General features: G+C 40.3%; 1 protein-coding gene across 1 annotated transcript in view; it reads right to left on the reverse strand.

Annotated features, from left to right (window-relative positions):
* SKAP1 (src kinase associated phosphoprotein 1) overlaps nucleotides 1–13,193 on the reverse strand; it is a 276,746-nt gene that overhangs the window by 213,432 nt on the left and 50,121 nt on the right. The window contains exon 3 of the mRNA XM_059996383.1: nucleotides 711–736. Within this exon, the coding sequence (XP_059852366.1) occupies nucleotides 711–736 (26 nt within the window). The remainder of the gene's footprint in view (nucleotides 1–710; nucleotides 737–13,193) is intronic.

Genomic DNA, 13,193 nt, shown 5'->3' on the forward strand with positions numbered 1-13,193 from the left:
CCTCAAACTGAATTCAGAAAAAAATTTCAATTTTGAACCTTTTAAAAATGTGCTCTATTCCTGTCTTTTTTTTTTTTCCAATTTTGCACACAGCTGTCTGTTGTACTTTTTAGAATCATGCCAGATGCTGGGTTTATCCAGCAAAAGCAGGAAAACAATGGTTTGAAAGCAATTAGAGGCACTGAGGCTGCAGTGAGGCTCATATTAAAATGTGATAACACTGTTCTAGTGGGAATTTCAACGCTACTCCATTTCTGACATTTTCCTGTTGCCAGACAGGCGGCCTGTGTAGAAGAGCACTGTGATCGAGGAGGTAACACACTGGAATTTATTTCTGGAGCAAATGAAGGATTAGCTGAGCTGGGGCCCTCCCAAGGCTTTTATTATGGACTCAGCCACCATTTTATTTGAATGCCAGTGGATCCTGTTGGCATCTAACTAAGGTCAAGGAATAAAAGCATATTAAAGCTTTGGTCCTATAAAATAATCTAGCACTAACCCATTCAGAAGGCAGAAGTATCAGGGCCTCTTGTTGCTAAAAAGCAGGGCAGGGGGGCCCAGCAGCGTGAAGGTTAATTAAACACTCCACTAACTTTCCTCAGAAATGGCTAATGCCACTCTATGGAGAAGCTTATTTAGAAGACGCAGAAGTAAACAATACCATCTACACATTTTTAGTATAAAACCATAAACGGTCAGAGAGGACTCACCTTGGGGCTGAAAATTCCAAAAGTACCTGAAATAAAAGGAAAAAGAATGGAGATGAGCCAAACTTGTATTTCTCAATCTTGGTTGGCATATGGTAGCTATAGCACCCAGTCCAAAAAGCTTCCTAAATAGTCAGTAACTAGCCAAAGCCACTACCTACTCTACGAAAAACCAAAGGGCTGTCCCTGAGATTTGAAAGATACTTAAAGGCTTGAAAGGGACATTTAACTCGTTATACTACCTTATGTAAGCTTGACTTGAGAGCTGGAAAGGTCCTAAAATGTTACCTAGCCATGGTCCAGGGTTTCTCATAAGGAGCTCTGCAGGCTTTGAGCAGGAAAACGCCTTGTTGTGACAACCTGTCCTGTGTATTACAAGACAATCAGCATCACTGGTCCTGGGTACCAAAAACCAGTGGCACCCCCAGTTGTTATGACAACTAAAACACCCCCCCCAACACACCCCCAAATACCTTCTAGCCTAAATTCTTAATTTTACAGGTGAAGTGTGACAACTGATTCAAGATTACCTAATGTTTTAGTGTCTGAGCCAAGACTGGGGCTCTTGCAGTCCACTCTGTCATTCTCTCTCTCTTTTATTTTGAGAAATGATCGGCAAAACCGACAACCCTTAAAGTCTTAAACCAAGTGAAATGGCAGTAGCAGCAAGGATCGTCTGTAAGTCACTTATTTGAAATCTAAATTGCTTTCCCCCGACAGAAGCGATGCTGTATACAGTGGCTACCCACAGAAGCCTATCGCACTTTGGATTCCATTTCCTCCCGCCTTCACAGGGACCTTACATGATTCTATATCGATTTTCTCTTGTATAAATTCAACCTCTTCCTCTCAGTGTGGCCCTATCCATAAGCATTTATGATCATAGAAAAATAAAGCAAACCTTCCCTCACCCCCTTCATATCCCTCCATCTGCTGTCCTTTTCCCTTCACATCACAGTGAAATTTTCAAAAGTGTTGTCATAGTTTCTCCTTATTTCCTCACCTCCCACTCACTCCTCATCAGACTCCAATCTTGCTTACAGTCACCACACATGAATTCTTGCTATGAACATAGTGACCTCTATGTCTCTAAATAGAAAGAAAAATTTTCTATCCTCATCTTGACTTCCCAGGAGTGTACATGTATATAAAAGCATTTTTCCCTAAGGAGAGAGTCCACAGCTTTTATCAAATTCTTAAAAAGATTCATAATCCAAAAAAGATTAGGAAAACGGTAATACATTGGTGATAATGGTGTGTCTTCCAGTACATACATGACTGAAATAAGGTGTGGCTACTTTAGGGAGGAACACCAGCCCAGTGAGCACCTAGGTTATTTCTTTATTAGATAAAAATTCAGAAAATGGAGAGGAAGGAGATACGCGGGGAGTGTGTTGCCATAATCCAGAGGTGAATTTGTGGGAAATAAGCAGAGTTGAGGAAGAGAAGGTGAAGAAACCTTGCGATTGACTTTTCTTGTTCCTGTTCTTTCTCAGAACAGTTCTGGGCTAGCAATCAGGTAAAGGAATGTAAGATGCTTGGGTTAGAGGGCAGGGAAAGTTCAGAACAGCTTTGACATCTTCAGTGGAAAAGGGGAGAGGGGATAAGAAAAAGATGGGTGGGAAATGTAAAGGTGCAACATCTGGGGGAAAGGGCATCCATGTTGAGTTAAGGGCATATGTAAGTTGAAACTGTCTGTAACTTAAATAATTTGTTTATATTAGTATGATGGGTTAATCTCCACCTAGCAGACAGTGTAGCTTCCCACTGAACCTGGCCACTGTGAAAAGTTTTCCACAAAACTCTTGTCTATAAAACACAGCTAATCAAGCAAATTATCAAAGGTGAGCAATTTTCCATCTTCTGTTCCTATTTTTCCATCTTCTTTCAAGGCATTGCCTTGGCCCCGATTCCAATCATTACCCAAACTCTTACTCAATATAAATAGAAATTAGGGTGTTAGCGTGTGCAAATTGTGCGTGTGCACTCCTCTTTCCAAAATGTTAATGATGGCAACAGAAAGAACTTTGCTAACAAATGTTGTTTTCATTTATTGACCCAGAAAAAAACTTAGCCATGCCCTGGCAGTTAAAGGGCCAACTCACGGAAAATGGTTAAACAGATAAAATGTTACTAATGATCTCCGTCTCTTCTTTTGTCTGCTCCCCCCATAATCCTCACTCCAACTCACACACATATTTTCAGTTCCCTTCTCTACCTACTGTAAAGTGTCCTGGTTTCCTGGTTTCTCTTGTTAGTTAAGAAGATGTTACGTGTTCACACATACTAGGTATTGCTTCTCCCGATAGTAGTTATATCTTCAGAAGGCTGATTATGGAGAAAGAATTAAATTTAACAGATCAATTAAATTTAATCCAGTGAAGTGCCAGGTCTATCTAGCTGACGTTAAATAGCAGAATCTGCTTTATTCTTGATGATACTGTAATTAAATATTTCTGTCTATAAAAATCATATGTAGAACTTGATGTGGAATGACATAAAGTGGAATGTTAGTTCCCTTCTTTCTCAAGAGGTATAAAACTATCCTGATAACCTACCTCTTTTCCCTCTCTTCTTATTTTAACTATTAATTATGTAACAACCCTAAAGAAAGTCTGTTCGCGTGGGCGTGCGCACGCGCGCGTACACACACACACACACACACACACACACACACACACCACACACACCCCTATCCCACAGCTCACAGAGGATACTTCTAAAAAGCAAGGCCAAAAGGTGAGCAATCTCATCCCTCACTGGAGAGTGCCATGTATTATTCTCTGCTGGACACATTTGAGGTCTTGATCTTGTCTTGTTAAATATATCCTATGGATGGCCTTCATCACATTCTCTGGAAAGATGATTCCACACTAGAGAATTCTACACTCTTTAGGAGGCATTAGTCAAATCCTGCCAACATCTTCTAATTCTCATCCTTCACTCTGAAAACAATTATGCCTTAACCAGAGACTCCAACAAGTCTGAAAGTAGAAATTTTAAACCAAAATACAAAGACCACAATAGAAGTATATAGAAGAAAAAGCATGCAAACACACACAGAGTTGTGTTTATCCTAAAAGCCTCTAAGAATTTCCTATCAGGGCTGAGCAGATAGATGAACAAACACTTCTTTAATCTTCTCTTTGAAGCTTCAGCTTCAATATGAAAGGGAAGCTACCACTCCTCTGCAATATCCATACTCAGCGTCACCAGGTCCATGCAAATGATATTTGGAACTTGAAAAAGATGAGTACAGAATGAGCAGAGAGAAAATGCTGCAACCATATTGATGACGATGATCTTCACATTCAGTCAAAATAAATCCATCTTAACTTGTGCCTTTAAAAATGAAAATGGAAGAACAAGATTTCACAGCCTTTAGTCTACGGCACAGAATAAAGTCTTGAAAATTTAGGGTTACATTACATGCAAAACAAAATTTGCTATTTGTGGGTTTTTTAATTAAAGAGGTTTTAATTGAACTTTAGTTTAAGGAAAAGTGCAGCAAATATAAAATGAACCCACAATATTGAGGGAGTCTTGATGAACAGCTGCAGCTGTAGCAGCAGTAGTAATAGTATGATAATAATAATGCTAAGATTTTTTAAACATATTGTTGGACGCTGTTTTAAGCACTTCTCTTATATTAACTCACTTCCTCCACACTCTAACCCTGTTATTATGACCATTTTATAAATGAGGAAACCAAGGCCTCAAGAGGTGAGATAACTCGCCCATGGTTTCAAAGCTAGTAATCAAGGCAGACGAGTTTCGAATCCTAGCGACTAGTTGCAGAACAGGAACTGTAACAAGAAATTAAGTTTTGGGACTTCTCTGGCGGTCCAGTGGTTAAGACTCCGCGCTTCCACTGCAGGGGGGTGCGGGTTCATCCCTGGTCAGGGAACTAAGATCCCACGTGCCATGCGGCACAGCCAAAAGAATTAAAAAAATTTTTTAAAAAGAGGAAAGTTTTGAAAATACAATCTAACTTAAAAACACTCAGCAAAATGAATTCTTTCTCTAAAGACATTTTATTATGGTAACAGAATTCAGTCACTCAGTCAACAAATATTTTATGTCTTCTATATGCTTTGCTCTGGTGCCACGGATGAAATGGTGACTGAAATAGATATGGTCCATCTAAGATTATACTTCAGTATCTTTCAAATTGCAATCATACTGTTCTAGTTTGCCACTCAAGATTCACAGAATATTAGATTTCTCCTAAAAATGAGGCTATTGACTTTTTTTTTTTTGCGGTACGTGGGCCTCTCACTGTTGTGGCCTCTCCCGTTGCGGAGCAAGAGGCTCCGGACGCGCAGGCTCAGCGGCCATGGCTCACGGGCCCAGCCGCTCCGCGGCATGTGGGATCCTCCCGGACCGGGGCACGAACCCGCGTCCCCTGCATCGGCAGGCGGACTCTCAACCACTGCGCCACCAGGGAAGCCGAGGCTATTGACTTTTAATCATTAGTTTGGGGTTTCAGGGTGGGTGTCAAATTCTTGACCATGGAGCTAACCAATAAACATGGTTATTGAGATTAAAATACTCAGAGCTTTGCCCACTCAGCTAGCTAATTAGATAAATCCTGGTGAAGTAGGTAAGACAACTGTAACTATCCTCATGTTACTGGAAATATCTAAGAAGGAAAAATAATTCCATTTCCGAATTATAGTAAAACAATTTATTCAGCAAGTAAGATACGCTAGGTATTATGCTAAGTATACGTTTTACATGTATTATTTTATTTAATCTTCATCATAATCCTATGAGGTCAGTACTATTATTATCCCCATTTTACAGATGAGGAAACTAAGACTCAGGAATGTCAAACAAATTGACCAGGATCATGTAGCTATTAAGTGGCAGAACCAAGATCTGTATCCAGGACTGCTGGGTTCCAGAGCCCAAGCTCTTAAATTTCATATTAACTGCATTTCTATTGGCTGTAATATAGAAAACAAATCTAGTATTAAGAGAAGGTAGAATTGTTATGTCAGACAGCCTAGTATCAGGGAGTAATCAGCTCAGAGGTCTTTAATTTGGAGTCAACTATGGACTCAACTATTTGAGCTTGAGGAGATTCATGAACTCCTTAAAATTATGGGTGAAAAGTAATATGTGTTTTCTTTTCTCTTGAAAAAGAGTCCATAAACTTCATCAGATTTCCAAAAATGTGACTAATTCTCTGCCTCCAAAATGATAAGACCCCCTGCGTTAGATGCATAGGATTATAATGGCATTATAAACCTAGCTATGCAGAAAGGCCAACATCTGTAATGTTATAAATCTAGAACATCTAGATGAAAAATTTGCAACTAAAGCATTAAAAGTGTTATTTTACCTGTGACTTACAGAAATTTAAAACCTATCATACATTCTCTGTCTTGGTAAACCACCTGTTAAAAAAAATCAAATCTCTTCTTGATGACTTACAGATAGCCACATTTGAACTTCAGTTTTTTGCACAAAAACAGTGGTGTCTTCTAAATGGATAGGCTATCTGCAATACTCAGTGTCCAGAGACCTCTATTTCCCTCTTGACCATCTCTGTTCTCTGGTAATGGCTGTCTCCAAACAGACTGCAAAGACTAAAACTGAAGTGCTATCCTGGCATTAGAAATGGAATTTTAGAATTCAAATGGACACCTGGGCTTTAACGGCAAGTTAATAAGGCTAGGACAACCCTTGTAATTGACCTTGAGCAGTGAGCCACATGGTAAAGACTGATTTACGCCCAAGGAAATGACTTTTCTGAACAACACTAATAGTCTGTGCACTGGATATTTCCTATAACCTCTTCTCTCACTTGGGAAGATTCACTTGATTTCTAATTCTCTTTCTCCTACTAGTGTTCCATCTCCTACCTTGCAGAAGGAATGGGCAAGGGGCAAAGGGTAATAGGGCATGACACCCAAGAACAGAAATGGGAAAAGAGCACCATCTGGTGGAAGTCTCTGGTGGAGGCGTCAGAGGACTGGGACCCAGGGGTGGGATACCAGCCTTAGAAACAGTTGGGCAAGAATGGGAAGGTCTCTGGGAGTGGTGCCGCCTGTAGTCCCTGTTCCTTCGATTCATCAGAAGTCCAAAACCTAGTGTCTGCCTACAGGAAGCTTACAATCTAGTCCAAAATATGAGATACTTACAACTTACATATGAAGAGATGTCAGTCTAAGACAGGAAATAAATACTATGGTAACAGACAATAAGCACATAACTCAAGTAATAGAAGGACCTGTCATAAGAAAGTCCTGGGTCCTTTGCGGGGAGCTAATATTTCTGTGATCTTGAGTCTATATCCACAAATTTTAGAAACCCCAGAAGACAGCACCACAAAGTTCTCTTACAAGACACAATGGTCTCAATTAAACTTTTATTTAAAAATAAACAAGTAGTCATGTACCAAAATGTTCATTGCAGCTCTATTTACAATAGCCCAGAGATGGAAACAACCTAAGTGTCCACCATCGGATGAATGGATAAAGAAGATGTGGCACATATATACAATGGAATATTACTCAGCCATAAAAAGAAATGAAATTGAGCTATTTGTAATGAGGTGGATGGACCTAGAGTCTGTCATACAGAGTGAAGTAAGTCAGAAAGAGAAAGACAAATACCATATGCTAACACATATATATGGAATTTAAGAAAAAAAATGTCATGAAGAACCTAGGGGTAAGACAGGAATAAAGACACAGACCTACTAGAGAATGGACTTGAGGATATGGCGAGGGGGAAGGGTAAGCTGTGACAAAGCGAGAGAGTGGCATGGACATACATACAGTACCAAACGTAAGGTAGACAGCTAGTGGGAAGCAGCCGCATAGCACAGGGAGATCAGCTCGGTGCTTTGTGACCACCTAGAGGGGTGGGATAGGGAGGGTGGGAGGGAGAGAGATGCAAGAGGGAAGAGATATGGGAACTTCGTTATAAAGCAGAAACTAACACACCATTGTAAAGCAATTATACTCCAATAAAGATGTAAAAAAAAAAAGTAATCCCCATTTTCTAGTATATAGAGAAAATAAAGTAATTTAATAAACATTGGCATTGTATGGTGAATAAAAAAACAAGCAACATTATCTGATTTGACAGTATTACCCATGACTAAAACAAATTTTTTTAGAAGTCCATTCCCAGACAATAAAAAATAAATAATATAAAGTAAATTAATTCAATAAAACCCTATTCACCACTAGAGTCTTCTATAACACTATCACTACATGAAATCCCTGCTATGTCAATCCAACATCCACTCTGGATATTAAAAGTAAGAAATCTAGGAGCTAAATGATTATGCCCTTTCACTGAAACACTGAAACCTACATTCTAATATTTCTTCCCCCGTGTTCTAGCATTAACATTGCAAATTGTGGTTGTTATGACCATGCAATCCCCATACACCCTACATGTACTAGACAACCAAGTATAACTTAATGAACTATTAAAGAAAAATGCTAGCCAGCTATGTTGTGGCAAAATAAAAGACCCTAAATGTCAGGTCAGAGTTGACGTTTCTGTCTCTTTGTGCAAATAAAAGGGAGCAACTGAGGGGCGAGTTGGTTTGCTTGTTTTTAGGGTATAATGTCCACGGTGATCAGATAGAGCAGAAGTGTGCAGCCTGGATGGGAGAGAGCAAAGGAGGGAAGCAGTTTAGGAATCCGCTGGAGAGCAAAAGAAGGGACAAGAGATTTGATAACAGATGTGGAGGCAGGTTGGGAATGGAGAGTCAGGAGGAAAGTCAGAGATGTCTTTTGGTTCCAAACGTGTGTATTGAGAGAGAACAAGGTAGAACTCACATACAAAGAAATCTAGCTGATTATCATATTTTAATCTGGACTATCTTTAGCTCTTGCCCTGCCATTTTTGTCACGGTTGATACTTAGAACTAATTTGTTTTTTCGTTTGTTCGTTTTATTAATTTTTATTGGAGTATGGTTGCTTTACAATGTCGTGTTAGCCTCCACTGCACAACAAAATGAATCAGCCACACACACACAGATATCCCGTCCCTTTTGGACTTCCCTCCCATGTAGGTTACAACAGTGCATTAGGTAGAGTTCCCTGTGCTATACAGTATGTACCCATCAGTTGTCTATTTTATACATAGTATCAATAATGTATAGGTGTCAATCCCAGTCTCCGGATTCCTCCCACTCCACCCCTTTCCCCCTTGGTATCCATACATTTGTTCTCTATGTCTGTGTCTCTATTGCTGCTTTGCAAATAAGATCACCTCTACCATTTTTCTAGATTCCACATATATGCGTTATTATATGATATTTACTTTTTCTTTCTGACTTACTTCACTCTGTATGACACTCTCTAGGTCCATCCACGTCTCTACAAATGACCCAACTTCATTCCAGAACCTAACTTGTTTTATTTTTTGCTTGCTTCAGGTTAATAGCTACCCTTAGACCACTGAGACTCTTAGTTATCTGATTGATGAATAACTGATAACTGTATGACTCTGTGACTGAGGACCATATACTCATTGAATTTTACAGCCGGAAGGACATTGAAGGTCATTTAACCCGGCCCCTCACTTTACAGATGAGAAAAACGAAGCACGGAGAGGTTATCTGATTGCACCATGAGAGTTTAAACATCCACATTGTGGAGCTATCACAGTTTACCTTGTGCAGAATCAGGAACAGGTTCAAAAACATGATATTTATTTGAAAATTCCTTTGATATTTTTCTTGTTATGAACATGGTCACTTTATTCACCTGAGAGCAAATGTTGCACAAACTTTTTAAGCTGGACTAGTTCCTAGGGCTCCTCCAGGCAGTGTGGATTTGTGAACATTAACATGTCAACATACCCTTTACATCTCAAGTTATGAATACTCTCAAACAGTAATAAATCTCCACTATTTGCCAGATACTCTGTGAGGAATTGAGAGGAGAGAAAGCCTGAACTGTGGGCCAGTTGGCTGGAATTATGCAAAACTGTGCAAAAGTGGTGTGACTGACCCAAAACACACACAAGGTAAAAACTGGGGCCAGAAGAACCCAGGTCTGGGTAATTCCAGAACCCATCTTACTGCCTAGAGATGAAAGATGCTGGGGGTGGACCTGGGATTGGATATTGGAAGATGGCTGGCGGAGGTGGGGGGAGCGGGGTGAGAAGGGTCACCGAGAGGCCAGGCCCAGGATGCAGAGGGAGGCCAGGCAGGGGGGCCAGGCCCATCAGAGCAGGTGGCAGAGGCCCAAAGCAGACATGTTTGAGGAGGGGGCAGGTCAGGATTCTGAGTGGGTTCCAACCTGAAAGTTTTTGTTTTATCTTGTGAAACAGGCTATGATGTCAAGCAAGAGTGAGAGGGGATATGATAAGGTAAAGACTGCTGAAGATTTGAGGGGGAAGAATACTGAGGAAAATTGGAAAGGTTGCTGCCATGGGGCATGTGAAATAACTGTCAGGCATCATTAAGGGGTGAGCTGAGGGTGGAGACTAAGATTTACTGTGGCGGCAGCCCAACTGTGTAATTTTTCTCCAGCACTGATTACCTGCCCAGGTATAAGATCAGGAAAAGTGGACAGGTGAATTGATCCAAGGTTAGAATTTTTCTAGGCTTGTAGGATGAAAGGACAAGAGAGTAAGAGAAGACTGGAGGGGCACGCAATGGAGCTCGGGCTGGCCAGGGAAGAAACCAAAGGCCAAAGACTTGACTATAACGTCTGTACACATTAAATACTTTTAACAATCAATTAAAATATTCAAAAACAGGAGATATCATTATTCTACTCTTCTTCTCAGGACTGTTCTTTATCCCAAAAGTCCCAAACCTCTCCTATCTCATGTTCCCTGTTTCAATGGCTGACAACTCCATCTATCCAACTGAAACTTAGGAATCATCCTTTACCTCTTTCTCTATTTTATGTACATCCCGTCATTCACAAAGACCCGGAGCCTCTACTCCCTTCATATATTTTTAATCTATCTCCTCTCCCTCTCTATGGGCATTGAATTCACTCAAGTCCTCAATATGCCTCACCCAGATCAATACAACCATGTCCCAAGTGGTCTACCTGCCACCTTGCTCCTCTCTGACCCATTCCCCCCAGTGCTGATGGAGAAAGAAGAGCAGTGACCGTGAAGAGCAAAGGCTCTGCAGACACGTCTGGGTTGGAGTCCCAGCATCTTCATCTTCTAGCTGTGAGACTGTATCTACAGCCTCAGTTTCCTCATCTTTAAAATATAAATAATAACCATACCTGTCTCGTATGGTTCTTGGGAGGATTAACTGAGATGATACACACAAAGAACTGAGCATTAGGCCTGGCACCTGGCAGCCTTCAATAAATCTCAACTGTTATGTCATTAGCACCATCATTATTCTAACAACCTAACAACATGCAAGCCAAGTCTCAACATTCCCCTGCTTGAAATCCTTCAGTGGCTTACCCACCCTGGTCCTCCCCTGCTCTGCTCACGCTTCTGCTCTTACATGTCGCAGCTCTCTCTGCCGGCACACTTTCCCCTTCAGGCCCCTTCCTCTCCTAGTGAACCCTTGATGGTCCTTCAAGGCTCAGCTCAGTCTCCTGTGTTAGGTGCTCCCCCCAGCACATATGTGCACTCCCCTCAGCAGCATCTGTGTACTGCACCACAAGCTTCTTGTCTCTCTATGTTACTGAGCCCTCAAGGGGCAGTAGCACAGAGCTTGCTAAATAAGTGAACAAAGGTGAGAAGCAGAAGGGCTGTCTGAGTTCAGCATGAGTAGAGCACAGAGAACATTTCAGAGAGGGGTGGAGATAAGGTTGGAGAGGCAGGCAGAAGGCAAGGCTCTCTAAGCAATGCTATGGAGTGTGGATTTTATCCCAAATAAGATAGGGAGAGGTACCCTCCTTTTCCTCTAAATTATTCACACAAAGGTAAGAGGGGAAAAAAAGAAATCAAAGGAAGGGAAGAAAAGGAAGAAGAGAAAGATAAAAATAAGTAAACTTCGTTAAACTAAAACCTTCATCCAAATGAAGAATTTTTTTCCCCAAAGCCTGGCTTCAAAGGCTAACTACAAAATGACCGGCAAAAGTATACTTCGAAAGATACAACCGAACACACATCACAGTGGCAAGAATCCAATATACAAATACTATCAATTTGTTTCCTCATTAAAAGCTTTCATGAAGAAAATGATTTAATACAAATGCTAAAGCTACTGACACAGATTAATTGAAAAATACCAACAGAATTCTAATTAAAGACATAATATTATTTCACTCATTCACACTGCACCAAAATTTGAATAAGTATATAAAAACAGAATCTAGAAAGCAGGCTTCTACTGGTAACCACTCTAAGACCTACAGTGCATTACTGAAATTAAAAGAAAAAAACCTCCTATCCTTAAGTGTACACTTCCTTCCAGTTAAGAACTGAGATGTACACAAAAATTCAGAAATCATTTTAAAATTTTGCCCTCAACTTGACTTTTTTTTCTAATTGTACAAGATTCTATACTAAAATATCATTCTTTCCCATTTATTTCTTTGTACAGTACTTACAGCAGTCATAGTTAAACCCTTACATAAGGTATCCAATTATCCAAATCACAAAGTAGGGAAGTGATTTAGATCCAAAGGCTAATGACTATGTGACCAGTTCTACTGCTGTATCAATACAGGTCAGGGGTCACCAGCAGTTCAACCACAACAACTAGTCAATCCCAGGACAGTGGTTCTGTCCCACTTCAAGGGATTCTCCAGCATCAGAAATGTCTCCAGATGTTGCCAGGCCACAGGGAAGCACTTAAGACAGTGGGCAAACATCAGGACAAGGAAAGGACCAAGACTATTTGTTCTGACCATATCTCCATCCCTCATCCTAGAAGCTAATTAGGTTGAAATGTTGTCAGCTACTGGCTGGCCCTAAACCCTGCTGATAAGATTTTCCTGTCAGTCATCCCCACTCATATTGGGGGACCCTCCTTACCACTCAAACCAACCGCCTACTCACTCTTCCAGTCAAATCCTTCTTCCTTCGTTCCCCTGTTAAAATACAGTTTAAAACCAAAGTAGCTACTTACCAAACAAAAATAGTGTCCTCTAATAAAGATTTTTACACATACTTGTCTGATTTTAAGAATCTTCTGGAACCCTAATTGAAACACGAATTCCCCAGTGTTCACACCAGACCTACTAAATTAGCATGTCCAGGGTAGTGACCTAGAAGTCTGTATTTTTAACAAGATCCCCAGGTAATTCACATGATGGGGCAAGTCTGTAGAACACTATAAAGGATATGGGTATTTTATAAATGGTTTCCTGTTACGGGAATTATAGACAGGTAGCCCTCAGTTCAAGTATAGAGTGTATTCCAAAATTCATTTCCAGTTGTTTGGACCTTGAAATGCATTTTCGTAAAGAAACAAAGTAAAAGATAATGTTAAGTTTTCTGGATATGCTTTAAAAAAAAAGATTAAATCTTGTTAATAAATCTGAGATATAGTAAATACAATCTTTAATTTACAAACCAGT

The sequence above is a fragment of the Delphinus delphis genome, chromosome 19 (assembly GCF_949987515.2).
Source record: "Delphinus delphis chromosome 19, mDelDel1.2, whole genome shotgun sequence".
Taxonomy (NCBI): domain Eukaryota; kingdom Metazoa; phylum Chordata; class Mammalia; order Artiodactyla; family Delphinidae; genus Delphinus; species Delphinus delphis.